At 36.7% G+C, this 17,906-nt stretch overlaps 1 protein-coding gene across 2 annotated transcripts; it reads right to left on the bottom strand.

The window, feature by feature from the left end:
- Window positions 1-6: 6 nt before the first annotated feature.
- On the bottom strand, window positions 7-12,813 carry LOC123871972 (neuronal acetylcholine receptor subunit alpha-7). 2 transcript variants are annotated; one of them, XM_045916062.1, is made up of 11 exons: window positions 12,680-12,813; window positions 7,600-7,739; window positions 6,512-6,556; window positions 5,354-5,463; window positions 4,536-4,716; window positions 3,989-4,064; window positions 3,279-3,473; window positions 3,007-3,203; window positions 2,458-2,702; window positions 2,078-2,180; window positions 7-2,006 (listed from the first exon to the last, which is right to left on the bottom strand). In XM_045916062.1, the coding sequence occupies exons 1-11, from the start codon at window positions 12,753-12,755 to the stop codon at window positions 1,854-1,856; spliced, it is 1,521 nt and encodes a 506-aa protein (XP_045772018.1). In that variant the 5' UTR covers window positions 12,756-12,813; the 3' UTR covers window positions 7-1,853. The 2 variants fall into 2 exon arrangements, with proteins under 2 accessions (XP_045772018.1, XP_045772027.1); XM_045916071.1 differs by having other exon boundaries at window positions 2,491-2,702.
- Window positions 12,814-17,906: the final 5,093 nt, after the last annotated feature.

The raw sequence follows: 17,906 nt of genomic DNA, 5'->3' as shown, positions 1-17,906 counted from the left end.
AAGACATTTTCATTCGTTTATATTTAATAAACAAAGTGCAATTCAGAGTATTAACCCTAACAATTGAACAAATTACGGGGACAGACATCGTCCCGATGCCGGCGTGAATGCAGCGCATTAGCCCATCATCTAGTACAAAGATAGTTGCACCAGACGAGAAGGTGCCTAATGCGCCTTATCCCCGCCCGACTCTCCTCGGCCTCGATGGCTCAGGAGAACTCGTTATATAACAATAAATAAATAAAGGGATGATGGAAAACACTGGCACATAATCACATTCGCTCCGCAACTTCCAAAGGAACGCCTATGATTATTTTACAGCGGTACCTCAGACAAGAAAAACAGAATCTTCAGGAGGCCTGCGAGGGTACAATCGTCTCGACTGAATGTATCCGCGCAGCTCCATATAATAATTGTACGTTTTTCTTTTAGGAGGCTTACAATGTTTTCGGAAAATTAATCTTAAGTAGGTAGGTAAATTTTTAATGGCTGATATAAAAAGTTTGGTGAGACGATAGTAGTATACTAAATCAAATCTCAGCGGGTATGTTATGAAAAACAAGTTTTCATGGAACCTTAAGTCATGAGAGCTAACCAAATCGAGGTTTATAGAAAATCGATATCGATTCATTGTTCTGTGGCGCCATGTATAAGTCGCCGACATAACAATCAGACAACACATGATTTGGTTGAACGATAAAATAATTATCTAATGGATGAGTGAACCAACTAATTGTTGTAGATGTATGTATAGATATTAAGAGTATGGCTATATGTCAGTTTGATATATTCGCTGATTGAGAAACTTTAAAAAGCTACAATATTTCAGTATTAGGTATGATCGTATCGAAAGAAGTACAAGGTACAAACGTGATATCACCATGTAATGTAATGTAATTATTTGTATACGTTAATCCGAAAGATCCGAGTATGATTTTAATAAAATAATATGTTAACTACAACTTTTAACGAACGTTTTATTAAGCTATAGCTTTGGATATTTTACCATTTATAACAATATCGACCCGTTCACAACGAGGCCCGTTCACAACCTGTACCAATTGAATCAACATTGTTTGTAAAGTTCTATTCTAGCTACTGACACAAATACATCTGAAAATAAACTTAGGGATCATAACCACGATTCACGGAATCGAATAAGAAGGAAAAGAAGGGCCATTGCTTCACCGCCCAAATCCTAAACTGTACATAAATTTCAAGATTCGAGAAAGATAGGTATAACAAATATTTAAATTTATAAACGCGACAGGTTGATCAATGGTAAGAAGGAAGACGTTTTTGTGCTACGATTTTTGAAAGTGACCATAGTCATTTATAACATGGTCTGAAATGGCGACTATACTAGCGTGGATCAGTGTGATATAAGCTTTGCCATCGGAACGCCACGCCGGCGTCGTAAGTCACTTATTGCCACGATAACAATTTCTTATACTTTTTCTGTACAATTACAAAATAATATGCGTAAAATTACTTTTAACAGAAGGTATTCACTTGTTTTTGTGCGTAATAAATATTGCTGCATGATAAAGAATGTTTATTGTTCCATGTGTAAAACACAAGTCATTTATTTTTGGAAGAGCATAGAATAAGCCGTTGAAAGAGAGGCCTCAGAAATAAAAGGACAAGATACAGGACAGGCAGTATTTTGTTTCATGCGTAGGGATGGCAGTCAGCGGTAACTTATCTCTACAGGGGCGCGCGGGCGCCGAGGCGGGCGGCGGCAACTTCTTCGTCGCGGCTTCGACGCTCGCGCCGCTTCACACATCACAACTTAATTTATATTCGCGGTATCACAGAACGTTACGCATGCGCAGCCGCAAGCGGGCGGGTCGCTACGACACCATGATGTGCGGTGCGGACAGCAGCACGGCTAGCGTGGCAATGATTGTGAACAGGGTAAAGATAATAAGGCACAGTCTGTCCACGACCATGGCAGCGAATTTCCAGTCGCGCGAAACGTCCGCATCTTCATCATCTTTGCGCATCTGTAACAATTTTATTTTGTTAAATTTCTGGATAAGTTAGTACAAAGAAGAGCCTTTACTCCTCTACAGACCTGATCTGTGATGACTCGAAGCTCTTTTAGTATGAGCGAGAGCTCGTAGTCGACACCGAAACAGCTGTGTGCCGCTAGACCCGCGCCATTTTCTTCGCCACTCCTGCGAAAATATGGCTCTGTAACTCTCTGAATACTATTGCGCTCTACTCTACAGGTTCGGCAGAGGAACGTATAGGGCGCTACGGGAGTTATGCTGATCGATGTGATAAAGAAAGACCCAAGAACCAGAGTAGAAATTTTGATTTAAGTAGGTACCTATTATGAAGTATCTAAGATGTGAATTTAGATGATTTCATTTTGATGTTTGTTAAGCTGTTAGGGCCAGGTTGAACTGCGGAACGTTCGAGGCGGGTTAGTATTGTAACCGTGCTATTTACGGCGAGTAGTGTTCGTGTAGATCGTCGAGGGACCTGTAGTATCGGCAGCAAGGCGGCTGCTGCGCGTGGGAATGCCGGAAGTCGTCGTCGATGTCGAGTACGTTAGCTAGGAGCGACTTGGACGAGCGCTCGCGCAACTCCAAGTCCGGAGGAGGCGGCGCACGCGCCGGCGGCGGTGTTGTCGCGGAGCCTGGCCGGGACATTCGCAGGATCCAAGGCAGCCAGTAGAGAAACACGCACCGAATCTATAAAACAATTTCATTGATTAATTCACTATTTATTCAAGCGCTGAGTATCTTAATTACTTATTTACAAAAATTAATATTTCCCTGGTCGTTACCTTTGAGAATTCATCCGATTGAGTTGAAATTTGTAGACTACTACACTTCCGTGAAGGTTTCTGAATTCTGATGTTATGTCAACGCAAGATAGGTGCCAAGCCAGATTGCAACGCATACCGGGCATTAGCTAGTATTATATTATTACCTATTAAAAAATTTACTTCTATAGAAAATTGATTCCTACAACGGTAATTGTTTGAATACGAACCCAATCGCTCATTTCGTGTGTATCTGCATGTCGGTGGTGATAGTTGAGGATAAGGATCGTAGACACCACCGAAGAGGCCACCATAAACATGATGCAGTTGAAATATGTGCCCAGTAGTGGCACAGCATCTGACGTCGCTGGCATCGTCTCTGCTACCATGTTCAGGAACACTGTCAGCGACAAAAGAATTGTGACACCTGCAAATTAAATACAATATAATTAACAAATTCAAAAAATTCACAATTAATTAAAATAAATCAAAGTTATTTTACCTAATGAAAGTTTTTCGCCGGAATCAGGTGGTAAAGTAAAGCCCAATAAAGCCATTGAGGCTATAAGCACGCATGGCACGATCAAATTGAAAAAGTAGTATAAAGTTTTCCGCCTAATCACTACCGCGAAAGTAATATCGATGTACGGCTCGGGGCAACAGTTGTAGTAGATTTCATTACGCTTGCCAGGTACTCCTGTGAACAAACCAGTACTAATATTTAATAGCCAAATGCAAAAAATGAGAATTTTTCGTTAACCTATTAATATCTAAACATTGGGTTCGGGCCTGAAATTTGTCCGGCATTCTACGATGCGAATAGGTATAGCTTGCTAGGAGTTCTACCACAACTCGCTATAGGGCAGTGATTTATCAACTGAGGAGCTGGCTGACAAAACGGTTTAAGTGTCTGAAATAATTTTTTACAGGAGGAGCAAAAAATTGCGTTTTGATCGAAATTACGCAGTTTCGACTCAATTTCAGCGCATTTATAGGCTGTTTTGCTAGGAAATGAGTCCAAGTTTTGTATTCAGCAGGCTAAAATACCCGGATTAAAGACAAAAAGAAATATTTTGATTAGACATGTAGGTAACTACATCGTTTCTTTCGCCAGCTTCTCAATTGCTTCTGTACTTTTTATTATTAGTTATTTGATAATTTATTTGAAAGATTCAACGAGTGATTTTGTAGTTAAAATAAATCAATATGTACCTATTAGTTCCCATTCTCCGTTTGTAACAAAACTGCTAATATCTCCGCCACCTTCATCTTGTAGTTGAAGATCCAGCTATAAATCAAAAGGCTGGATGTAATTACGCAATACACTTTTTTTTATAATTTTAATCTTTAAAAATCGACTTATATGTCGAATAGGTACCTATTCTCTGATAAAGTCAAGGAAATCTTGGTTTGACCGTTCTTAATAATAATAAATATAATTCTAATTCTAAATAAATATAATATTACAGAAAATCAAAAAATACTGCTCAAGTGCGAGTTGGACTTGCACAGGAAGGGGTCCGTACCATCGTACAAATATTTTTTTGTGATGTAAGCACAAATTCATGGTTTTCGGATTTTCCCCTTTACTTGTGCTATAAGACCTACCTAGCTGCCTAATTGCATGACTCTAGGTCAACAGGAAATACCCTTGGGTATCATTGTACACTTTTTGATGGTCAAATTGTGTTTGAAAGAAATTAATTAATTACACTACAAACATTACAATTTTTTAATATAGCATGTTTAGTCTACTTACTTGATAACCATCATAAGTCCAGCTGCCAAATTTCATTTCGCATCTTTGGTCGTCGAACGGAAACCAGGTGATGTCTATTTTGCAAGTACTTTTAAATATTCCAGGTGGTACATAAAGACAAGATCCATTGTTTCGCACTACTACGTTTGTGGGGTACGTGCTGTCAAATCCTTCATCCGCACTGTGTATAAAAAATATAATAAGTAAGCAGGGGAAATGCTCAGATGTCTTTTTAGTTTTGCAATTCTACAGGTGACCGGTAAAATGTCACCATGTTGAGCAGTTATAGGGGAAACCTTAGGGCAAAATGATCGTTTTTTTTTAAATTATTGGATCGTTTTGTGTTCAGAAAAAATTGCGGATTAGTTTTTTTCTTAAACCAAAACATATTGCTATATTTTTTTTTGATTTTTAAGTAGTTGCCACCTAATGACCTAACTAATTAACTAAAAGCACTAAGATGAAAATTTTCCGATTAAAGCTCCGAAACTATCGTTTCAATTTTGTTGTCTTGATAAAGGGAATGGGTTATTTTTAAAGAAAAATAATTTTTGTCAAGCTATTATACCTAAATTATTAAACTGAAAGAATCTTAGAGTTATTAATCCGGATGTCCAATGCCCATAAAAAGGTTGGCAATATATTTGTACCTAGTCGTTTTTATATTTTTTTCTGAAAAACAAAACTTTCAACTAAAAATGAACCGTTTTTGTGGCCATTTGATGGCATTAGACCTCCCCTACAATGCAATCAACGAGATCGTGACGTTTTACCGGTCACCGAGTAGGTATTATCTGAAACAAAAGGTGCCAAATTACCTGTTGTACATAAGAACATCAGGTTTCCATAGTCTGTGAGGCGGTACTCTTAAATCTTTGACTCCGCCGAAATCAGAAGTGTTCCACCTCAAGTTCATATCATTCCATTCCTAGACAAGGTGAAACGAGAGTTAAAGTTGACATTATTGTAGGTAGGTAGTTGCCGATTTTTCCTATATTTTTTCAGAATATTAAAGTCTTTTCGTGCATAGTTGAGTATAATCTAAGTTTTGTTAATATGATTGAGGAGCTGGCGAATAAAACCGTGTATAGTTGCACGAAATTAAATTTTACAAATTTTAGAAAAACAGAATGATGAAAATTGAAACCTGTTGAAACTTTACTGTAATCATTTTGATCGAAACCCTGAACAAAAGCTCAAATTCACAGTTTTAAGCTGTGTTCCTTAAAAATGAGTTGAAGTTTATATTCAATGACCGAAACCACGAAATTTGGAGGTCAATTTTAGTATAGTTTTAGGTGGTTTTGATTAGAAATGAGTTCATATTTGCATTCAGTGGGTCCAAAAACGTCCGGATCAAAGAAAAAAAGTATTTTAATCAGAAGTGTAAGTAATTATACTGTTTTGTTCGCCAGCTCCTCAATTAGGATATAGGTTTTTATTTCATCTAATTAGAAGGTTGTCAAAAATTGAAATTGTTTTAAGGGATAACATCAAATCCAAATATCTAGTAACAATAAAGCAAGTCTAAGAATTTAGGAAAGACCTAAGTCATTTATTTCTAGCCGTTATAACTCAAAATTTATAAACCCCCGACACAAAAACCTCTATAAGAAAACTAGAAAAGAGCTGATTACTTTCAAACGGCTGAACCAATATTCTTTGATTATAGCTAAGAACACTCTCGATTAAGCCACCTTTAAAAGAAAAAAAAAAACTAAATTAAAATCGGTTCATTCGTTTAGGAGCTACGATGCCACAGACAGACACACAGATACACACGTCAAGCTTATAACACCCCTCTTTTTGGGTCGGGGGTTAAAAAAAAGGTAAAATTACAATAATTTTGCTGAAATGTCCCTTAAAACAATTTAAATTTTAGACTTCGCATCTCATAATATTATTTGTTTATTTACAATGTAGTTCGAGTTTACTTAATACAAATTTAAGTGCCGGTTTATTGCCCTAATACTTACTAGTTTAAGCCAGATGTTAGTTATTAGTAGCTGGTTCTTTTCATCCTGCGAAGAAATATTTAATTAAACAAATTTAGTTATGGTTTTTATTTTTTGTTTATTAACAAATGAAAGCTAAGCTTAATTAACTCTGCGTTTTCTTTTGTTAGGAAGTTTTTTAATTAATCTAAAACATAAATCATGATAAGTATACGCATAGCTGTACCTAATATTATTAGTACTTATATCAAAAGCATTCTAATTTTTAAGGGCTATTATCATAGCAGTACAAAGTTGTAGAGGCAAACAAAATTGCTCGAGTTAATTTTTAAAATGACTTAAATGTAAGTTTAACTCCTTTGTAGGAACATTTTTATTTAAGCCCTATTAAAATAACAAGGTGATATTATGGAAATTGAGAAAGTGAGATACACAAACAAAGTATATTTACATATCCAAGGCTCTGATTTGCATGAGCGTGAAGCTGAAGGACAATTGAAGTCTTTTTTTTAAATGTTATGATGCTTTTGATGATTTTCGAAGCAACTGCTACTTAAGTTTACAACAAAACATCAGAATTATTTTGCTACAGCGAAAGCAGGCTACTCACACACCTGCCACAATCTAAGTCGCACGGCGAAAGGAGCAAATTAGAATTTTTCTTTATACACAATATGCTTATCTATTAGTACTATCATATCACCACGATTATTGATGATATTAATTTAGAAAACTATAGAAATTGCCCCAATCGCGCTGCACACGCGACGGAGCTAAGAAGGTCTTGCGCTCCTGCCACATGCCGCTGAGACAATTTACGAAATAGCTTCTGCTTGCCTATACGCATAACAATTAAGGAGGCAATAGTGTTTAAACTATCGTGAGTTATTTCTATTTTAAGTACATACAGGGCTTACATTAACTAAATACGTGAGTATACCTGGTACAGTGGCAATTTAGGATTAAAGAAATTAATCAAGAATTTAGGATTTAGGAAAAAAGATCGGCTTAAAGAGGCAATTTAGGATTAAATTCTTAGATTACCCCCGCGGCAGGTGTGTGAGTAGCCTGCTTAGTGTAGGAACAATTATTATGTTGCAACAGTTTACCACGTCTATGATCTGCATGAGCGTAAGGCCGAAGGAGAGCTGAAGCGGGTCACTCTCGTTGACCACGGGCCGCTCCAGCACGTTGTAGTGGTCCAACAGATGATGTAGCAACCGCTTCTCGTGGTAACCACAGCGAACCTCTAAACAATATCATCATTATCATCATCATGATCAACCCACCGCCGGCTTATAACCGAGCACGGGTCTGCTCCAAAATGAGTAAGGGTATGGCCATAGTTTAACGCTGGCCAAGTGCGGATTGGTAGACTTCATTGACCTTGAGAACATTATGGATAACTCTCAGGTGTGCAGGTTTCCTCACGACGATTTTTCTTCGATTATTTTTATTGGCGTTTTTAGTTTTTCATAGTCGTTTTAAAATCGATATACGAGTGCTTATGTGTTTTAACAGTTATATATTATAAAAAGAATGCACAGTGGAAATGTTCCTTTTAATTAGATCTGAAAAAGTTACCAACGCTATAAGTCTATCTTCTATTACTAACTTACAATAACCTAAAAAAATATATTTAAAAACGCACAACTGAAAATCTGTGGATAATTTGGCTACCCGTGTGAAGCGGAGATGGATCTCTAGTTTTGTAATGAAAAGCGAGATGTATAAAATGACAGATAAAAATGTTCCTTTTCCATAGAGCTCTGAAAATTTCATATCCTTTGCGTCAGAGTTATCCTACGGTGGCAGCAACCGGTGACCCCGCCGTACAAACGAAGGAAGCACAACTATCGACCCACTATCGACCAAATCTCTGTAATTACACGTCACGCACACAAACTCAACATAAATTCTACGAAACTGGCCACTTAACACCTTCCGATACGCATTTGACACAACGTAGTGATTATATTTTTTTGTTTGACACTTCAATGAAATAATTTAATTTTAAATCGTATCGTAATCGTGCTGTGCAAATTACACAACTTCAAATTGAAGTCTAGGGTTGTCAGAAAATAAATGGGGTAATTTTGCCTAAAAATGAGCAATTTTTTTTTCATTATATTTAGACAAATTTATATTTTATTTTTGATGACAATCATAATATAACTAAGCGAAAAAGGCTGTTTTGTTAATTAAAAGATTTTAAATTGATATTGAAATTTAACTACAACAAAACTTATTACTAAATTGTAGTACATTTAATATACCAGTCTCCGTCATAATAGCTGCATGCCAAATTTATCATGAAGTACCTAGGTACCTACGTAATTGGTGTACGTACGTTGGACAGATAAAAACATACGTTTTTATCTGTCCAACGTACTTACCATGTTGTCTTCTATGTTTTTTGTAAATGTATATGTTTGTGTGTGCAATAAAGAAATAAATAAATAGGTAATCAAAATCTTACTACATTAATAATATTATTTAGTTATAGTTAGTCCATGATAGGTAGTAGTATTGGCATCACTCAGAAAAGCAGGTATTATTTAAATATTTTTATCGAATTATTGGAATGTCCTCTCCAAAACCAACACAAAAAAACACAAGTTTAATGTGTAAGGTTATCCGAGAGTAATAATCTAAACAAACTAATGCCAAAATAAGTAATTTAATTAGAGCGTGATTGCTATCACAACATCTAATTATCCAGTTCACAATCCAAATACCGAAAATATGCGATATCGCTCCGAATCTCAGAAGGAGACTAAACTAAAACCTTCGAAACGCCCGTATTTATGCAAGTTCAATCTTGTTGGCCTCCTAGCAACAGATTGTATGACATCGAATGAGCGAAATATCGATTTTATCAAACTACCTGCATTAGATAAATTAATAACTTTATATTATTTTTGACAACTCAAATCAATTTTTAAAAATAACCTTAAAGTAGGCACCCACCAAAACAACCTTAGCGACGAACGGAGGACTCGTCACGCGTGATGTGGTCAAAGATGGGACGCTATACGGATAGCTAGAATATTTATCTTTATTTCGGTATTTTTTAAGGTCATAAATGTCAGAAAACACAAGACAAATAAAATATGAACCCATTTTGAATAAATAACTTTGAATTTGGCTTAGAGAAAAAAAAAACCGCTACCCAAGAGCCGCTTTGTGTAATTTGGTAAGAGATCTACGATATAGGGATGTAAACTTGCCCGGTGTATAACACCAAAAGTAGTGAATAGTCTACTAACCCTGCGAGATACGCTAAATAAAATCGCTAACTGGTACATACTTGGATTATTATTAAATATTTTTAGTGAATATATTGCGTTTTTATATTTGACTTTTTAACTTTTTTATTTTTAACTGTCAGGATACGATTATATAGTAAACATGGTGATGGGCACCCTGTTAAGCAGAGATTTTCAATAAGGCCAGAGGCCCTATACTGTAATTAATCAAAATTATGTAAAAACAGAGTAGGTAAATTTTAATACGTTGCAATCGATAAATTATTATTTTCTAGCATCGAACATCCATCGATTTGTAACTATCATAATAAAGACTAATCTAATGAGATCTCATTTTTTAATAATCATCGTGAAAGGGAAAAATAGGGAAAAATAGGAAAATAGGCAAATTTTCATATGTGAATGGTATCATTCCATAACGCACACATACTCATCAACTGACAGTTCCCCTGCTTCATTTGACTTTTCGGAGCATACCATCCTGAGTATTTATTCATCCAAGGGTGGCAGATGATATTAAAGCCTTTGCGGAGTGAACCAATAACGTTACCTAGCTAGGTACGTCAATGATGAGAGTTTGAGGGCATTGAACAATGTTTCAGACGTATGTATCTGTCTATATCACACGTATTCCACACTATGTTATATAAGTTACAAGTACAAGTATATAAGTAAGTAAAAGTACCTATATACACCTAACACATTATTATATCCAATCATCCATTATTATAAAGCCACAGTGTGTCGTCTGTCTGTGTGTTTGTCACCTTTATGACATTTGTTATAGACATAGCTTGCGTTCTGAAGACGGACATAGGCTACTGTTTATCCCGGAGACGAATTCCCACGAGATTTTCAAAAAACTCAAGTTCAGCCGGATGAAGTCGCAGACATCATCAGTATTTTCATAAGCTTTACTGAACTCCATGATCATATGGATACAGTAACGAATATTACATACGTTATCATTATCATCACCATCACTAACAACTCATCGCCGGCTCACTACTGATCACGGGTCTACTTTCAAATGAGAAGGGTTTGATCAGTCGCGTAGCGCAACACACTCGCGTAGTGCAGATCGGTAGAATTCACACACCTTTGAGTTCTTTATGGAGAACTCTCAAGCATGCGGTTCACGATCTTTTCCTTCATCGTTAAAGCAAGTGATATTAAATGAGCTCTCAGCATTTTAATTTGATTGTGAATGAGGCTGTTAAATAATATAAGGAACGTTGACTTCGACACACGAGCATACTCGCGAACTCTCTACTCGTTACGTTATCTGACGATAAATGCTCTTGAGATTGCCTCCAATAAAATGACATCGCTTAAAAGCACATTCTTTTGTGTGGAATTTTCACCACTTATGTTTCGACGGACAGAATCTTTCACGGTATTTCGGTACTCAACTAGGCGTTTGTAGGCGGGCTTAAATGTGCTAGACGTGGGCATTAAGCGTTCTGCACAAAGTAGATATGAACTAAGTACAACTGTGATATGATTTTGTGCAAAAATTATCATCATAAATACTTTGCTTTACTTTACTTTATCTTTATTATTTGAATACTTAGTCAGTATATACAAGTAAACTAATGTAAGTACCTATTAGTAGTCTTCTATGAAGAAGATTTCATATCGATCATACTAATGTCGATGCTAGGAGTACGTCATACATTATAATTTGCACGCCTTAGTATGGTACAATGTGACTCGAAATAAAAACTATTGTAATAACTACTTAAGTAAGTAGGTATCTACGTACAATCAGCAATTAATAAATAGGTACTTAAATGATAATATGATTAGTGTGGTCCTGGTGACACTTAAAAAGTGCCTGGGAAACCTTTGTAGCTGTAGATAACACCTCTAGTACTACTCATGTGCTTCTAGGCCTAAAAAAACCGGCCAAGTGCGAGCCAGACTCGTGCACCGAGAGTTCCGTACTCGGGTATTTTTTCCGACATTTTGCATGATAACTCAAAAACTATTTAGCTATTTAATGCATAATGGTTTCTGATTTATTGTGCAAAGTGCCGAAAAAAAAATCCGAGTAGGTACGGAACACTCGGTGCGCGAGTCTGACTCGCATTTGGCCGGGTTTTTTTAACTCTAGCCAACTATTTCAGCGCGGTGGACTATGTTCTACACCTTCTCATTCTGAGAGGAGCCTCGTGGGTCGGCGATGAGATGATGTCGATTAAAATAATGAACTATTTTTGCGTGGTACGTATATGAATTTTCATAATATAATGAAAATAAAATAGCGATAGGTGGCAGTAAATGAGGCCTACTTTTAACTGAGTGTTTTTATTTCCCTAACCAGTGATAGATTCAGTGACGATTCAAAAGCACTTGTAAAAGTATATTTGAATAAAAAATCTTTCTATTCTAATGATCCTCCTTCAACGTTAGGTAAATACTTATTATGTTAACTCTACTAACGGTTCGGTTTCCTAATCGGAAAGGGGAAACTTTTGTAGGCTGTATTAAATAATTTGCAGGAGAAAGTTGCAGGGGGCAACTTAGTAGTTGAACCTGATTTTCAGTAATACGTATACAAAATAGTACAAAAACAGGTGTAGGTAAATGGAACATTCGCTAGGTATTATTTCATATGATATTTTTATTAATATTTCAATACTGATAGCCAGAAAATAATTTCCTTTTTTCCACAATACCTACGTATGCTTTTGTTCTAGAGTAGGTACATACATTAAGATAGTAGGTATAGTGATAGGTGTATTAAGCACAGCCTGTACCTATGTCTCGTGGTAAACAAAACTAAAGTTTCATCTAAATTACTTAGTAAAACTATAAGAATTTATTAACAATTAGTATTTGAAGCTCCCCCTGTTGTCTCGGACAAGGGTAGTGGCGGTGGTTGTGACGGGTGGGATGGCATGGTGGTGCGGCTTACCCCTCGGCCAGAGCAGGCCTAGCAGCAGCAGCACCGCGGGCGCCGCCTGCAGCGAGCGGCGCGCCCGGCCGGCCATGTCAGCGCCGCGAGCCCGCGCCGCACGCCGCGCCCGCGCGCCGCGCCATCTTCCCGATCCGCGACACCCGCGACACCGGCCCCCGCCTCCCGTTACCGCACTCCCGCCCCTCTATTCCGATCCCTCGAATACGATCAGCTTAAAAATTAATTCTTTTACGGTTTTCATAAATCAAATCTTCTTCAGGACCGCTCGCCGACGGCCACGCGTGCCGTCCGATCCTCGAGCATCGCCGACTGCGCCGCCGCTGGGTCTGTCGAGTTAGGTTGTGTTTTTGAGCATTGTTGTTCAGCGGAGTGCGGCCGACCGTGGGGCAGCGGAGCCGCCGGTGTGCGGACTGGCGGAGGCGCCGCAGCCGCGCAGCCGCGCCGCCGCGCCGCCGCCCATTCAAGCGCCGCGCGCCGAGCGTCTAGGGCTACCATTGCTGTCTTCCATTTACTTGTCATTACAACACCAACATCAGACATCGAGGGAAATATACACTTAGTTTGTAACTGCTATCCACTAAGTTGCTCCACTGTTTTAAAATTATGTAGAGGAAATATTTCAATCGTATTAAGGAAGTTTACTGAGGCGTAGCACTTGACACAGTCATTTCAAAATAAAAAAATTGCGATATTTAGATCAAGATTTTTTGCCCTATAAATTACAAAAACAAGAAGAATACAATTCAGAAGATTCCATATATTCCTCCGGATGATGGGATGACTCAATCACGCTTGTTACAATTTAGGTACTTACCTAAATATCTTTTTTTGAAAAATATCCTCGGTAGCCCTAGTTTCCCGCAGCGCAATGCCCGCGCCGCTGCTTGCCGCCTCGGCCGCACGCTCGAACGCCCAAACTCTTCTCTCGTGCTCTATCTAATTATGCAAATTTTGTCCCTTTACGAAAGCTCTTTGCTGTTGTTTTAATCCAAAACCAGTGGAAAAGGTGTATCCCAATTTAATGTACTTAAACTATTTTTAACCAGAGTACGTTGTTGGCGCTAGATAGTATAAAGGATCTATACCGATGATCTATGAAATATACAATTAACATGAACCATAAAAAAAGTGAAATATTATATGATCATTACGCCACAAGATACTCTTTTAAAACAGTATCTACCTATGTTTATAAATACATAAACAAATTGCATGATCAATCAATCTAAGAAGGTAAACTAAGTAATAATATTTTGCAAAAATAACTTAACACAGGATTTTTGTATATATTATGTAGGTATGTATAAATAATAGATAATATTATCTATTATTTATAATTTACCTAATAAAATAATACACGTCAAGTAATATTATCTCATGGTGAAAAATGTTTAACCAGTTTTTATAAATAATACGTAATTTACATATTAATTATAAAAACTTACGTAACATTTAGGTATCTATGTATTCACGTTAGGTGCACAGGAATACATAAGTACATTATGCAGATAGAAAGAAAGCAATTTTTTTAGAATTACACATATTATGTGAGGTGGAAATGGAAGCTAATATTATGGTCTAGTTGCGTAACAGGCGTTTAAAGTTAAAATATTGGCCTAAGTTTAACGTCGAACCTTTATTTGTGCAACCCATGCTTTTATTGATGGTCAAAAAACCGTAACAGTAACGTACGAGTAGATACATGTAACCGCCTGCCATCCATCTGGAACTTAGTCGACACTCGCTTATCAGAGTAAAGATATTTTTATTTAATAATATATATTTATATTTCTTTATTAAACTTAAAAAATATACAGAGAGTTTTGTTATATTCAGCGTCACAAAAACCACAGTTGGTTTTACCAGTTTACGACATTGTCCGTGTTTATTTAGGTTACTAAAAATCCCAAGGAAGCTCTTTGATTTTTTTGTATTTTGTAAAGTGTCCTATGTCTGGCTTCAGGATGCAAGCTCTCTTTGTAGTACGAAATCCCGTGGGACTTCTTTGATTTTCTGGGACAAAAAGTTGCTTATGTCCCAGAAAAGTGGAAACGACAAAATGAGCCGTAAAAACTAGCAGACAGACACACTTTCGCGTTTATAATGCTACTATACCTACTATAGTATGGAATTAGTATAGATTAAACTGCATTTCAATAATAAAATGGCATGTGTAAAACAAAAAAAAAAGAGTATAAGCTGTACCCATTCCAATCGGTCACGACTTTAATGGGGTTAAGAATGAGATGAGCTTTCGAATTCCAACGATTGCAATTTTGAGTGTTGAATTTTGTGGTTGTGTCGAGCGGAGAGTGCGGGAGGCGCGGGGATGCTGCGCGGCGTGCGATCAATGAGGGACACTGCCCTCTTCCTCGGTCCCTCCGCCGCGCGCCCCCATACTGCAACCTAGTACCACGAGCTGTCGACTTTACTAATTCGCACATTGACTGCAAGGACGTCACACAACCCATAAAAATAACACACGCGACACCTCCTATATAACTTTCATTCAGTATCAAAGGAGGGTTAACTTTACGTAACAATAATTATTATAGATTCTTAGTTCAAATTAAAATAACTAAATTACGTATCTACATACTAATATAGTATACCTTGTTCAATAATATTTTTTTTAAATACATAGATACGTATTTACATAAATATAATAAATTTTTTCCTTATACTATTTGTTTCTCTGGGAAAAAGAGAGTAGATAACTGGTAAAGGGTAATAAAGTAATTAGTTCCATAAGAACTTTGTAAATTACCTAAATATTTTCTTCAGTTTAGGGTTTTGGAATCATTTATACAAATAATGCATATTATATTATAATACATGATGCCTGATGACGAATATGATTCAGATTTTTGAAGTTCCGAGGGTACCTACTCTTTGATTTCCTGGGATGTAAAAGTAGCTTATATCTGAATCTGGATTGCTAGCTATCTCTGTATCAAACTGATGATGCCCGTGACATTGTCCAAGTGGATTTTGGTTTTGGATGGTTTTGGGTAAACATCCCTTGCAACACTTTGATTTTCTGGAACAAATGAAAGCCTATTACCGCCTCCAGGATGTAGACTTACTCTGTACCCGTCTAAATAGGTTTAACGGATGAGATGTTAAAAATTACTAGCAGAAAGACAGATATAAACACACTTTCACACTTGTCATATTAGTGTAGTATAAATCAGAAGTAAATTATAATACCTACAGCGTTTAATATTTCCCAATGATCTTAGTTTTACCAATTAAGATCCTCATATTCCAATACAATGGGAAAAGCTGACACAGCAGAATCTGAACAGAAACCATTACACTACTTCAGACTACATAATGTTATATACGTATAGCTATATCATCGTCTCCATTATTGGTGCGATCGGTAATAATTAATTGTATGTGATTTGGATGGAGAGTAGAACAATGCTATACTCGGAGTTCACGATCCAGTTCTGCACTTATTGGGCGGTCTGAATATATTTGGTAAATGGTAAATGTGTCTAGGAGCAGATTGCGAAACTTGGTGAAAGCGCTACTTGTAGGGTTGCTGCGTCTTTCTGAGTGTTTGCTAGAATTTGGCAGAGCCCAGGTACAGACTAAAGAATCGAAGAAAAAAGGGGGTTGCCAATTTTTGAGTTGAGATGGCGTTGTAGGGGATCATGGGTTGATTCTCGTAAAAGGATAGCTGGTATTCTTAGTTTGAAAATAAAAAAATGATTTTCTTCTTTTGCCACCCCGCCTCATACCCCGATTGCCATCTCGACCTGTCTCATACTATACTTACCTTTGTCAACAAAATATTATATTAAATATATTTGGCTACCCTATTTACCATTACAGAAATATTTTACAAATACAAAGGCGATTCATACGCTCGAAAATAGGTGAAATAAAGAACCCTTTATAAGTCAAATGTCAAAAGTTAACTGCTAAACGAGAGATAGAGGCAGTGTCACAGCAGTGTGCTATAATAATTGCATTTGTGGGTATTGCGTGAACTAGACAAAGATTATAAATATACGTCTACTGTACCTATAATATGATTAAATGAATTACCTGTGAGGTTTTATCATAATTAATATATGAATCGCTTCTTTCAAAGATATCATTTGTAATGTCCTAATTTTGAGTTAAGTACATAAAACGCAGTATTGGTATTTTTTAACGCAGTATGATAGTTTTTGATGATATTATACCTACTTACCTACCTATATTATGTAATTCTGTTTTATAGTATTCCTAATTGTTGTTTCAAGGCTGTTGACTAGAACGATTAGTATGTATAGTATTTTTTTATAGTAGATACCTACTTCCTTTCATCAACCCTTCAGTTAGCTTTTCAACATGTAGATAGGTACTTGGTAAAACACTAGAAGGCCTTTGCTCGCGTTAGTTCCCACGGGAGTTTAAAAAACCTAAATTCACGCGGGCGAAGCCGCAGGCGTCTTCTAGTTGTATAATATCTAACTCTTCATTAGTTGTAGGCACGTCATGTACTCGTAAGTTCAATTAATTCTGAAAGTTGGATCAACTTGACGTTGAATATATTAAATTTTGAATGCAAATTGAAAAGCATTCTAGAGATAGGAGCACTAGAATTTCCATACAGTAAATGCTAAAGTAGTTGTGTATAACAGGTTAGTAGGCTTATTGGAATTGCATTTACATACTATACTTAAAACATTGTTTGTTGTATAATTTTTAGTAACGCTGGTAGATCGTATTTACTTTTAAAAATCAACATTTAAACAAACTGCAAAGCTTTTAGACGGGCTAATAAATAAGTACCATTTGACATCTGGACGAATTCTTTACTAATTTTCATCAATAGCAAAATTAAAAAGCTACCAAAATCAGACAACAATTTTCCCGACTCAATTCAGCTTAAAAGACTGATATCCGAAAACTTTGTTGAAGACTCTACCTTATACATAAAAATGATGTATAGTGGATCACAGGTAAAAAGATCTACAAAAAAACTGGTCAAGTGTGAGTCGAACTCTTACACGAAGGGTTTCGTACCATCCATCGTTCAAGATATAACACCCCCGTCCACACACTGCCCGTGTGGCATGGGAAGAAGCGAGGAACGGAGGCAGAGACGTAGAGAAATTACATACGAAGTGTTTTGTCAAGTGCGTAACTAAGTAGTTCGTCTTTTCGAACCTTCATGATTGATAATACCTACCTAAACCATACCTACCCTTTTATTAATAGCTTT

This window comes from Maniola jurtina, chromosome 2 (assembly GCF_905333055.1).
Source record: "Maniola jurtina chromosome 2, ilManJurt1.1, whole genome shotgun sequence".
NCBI classification, from domain to species: Eukaryota; Metazoa; Arthropoda; class Insecta; order Lepidoptera; family Nymphalidae; genus Maniola; species Maniola jurtina.
The sequence above is the reverse complement of the archived record's forward strand: the minus strand, read 5'-3'. Positions and strand labels throughout refer to the sequence as shown.

Bases quoted from the DNA above. Each gene is read 5' to 3' on its own strand.
- LOC123871972 (XM_045916062.1), bottom strand. From the start codon at position 12,755: ATGGCCGGCCGGGCGCGCCGCTCGCTGCAGGCGGCGCCCGCGGTGCTG. The intron at 3,474-3,988 runs GTACATATTGAT...GTTTGTTCACAG, and splicing joins CGGAGAATGGGAACTAATAG to GAGTACCTGGCAAGCGTAAT. The intron at 2,007-2,077 runs GTCTGTAGAGGA...AAATTGTTACAG, and splicing joins TTCGAGTCATCACAGATCAG to ATGCGCAAAGATGATGAAGA.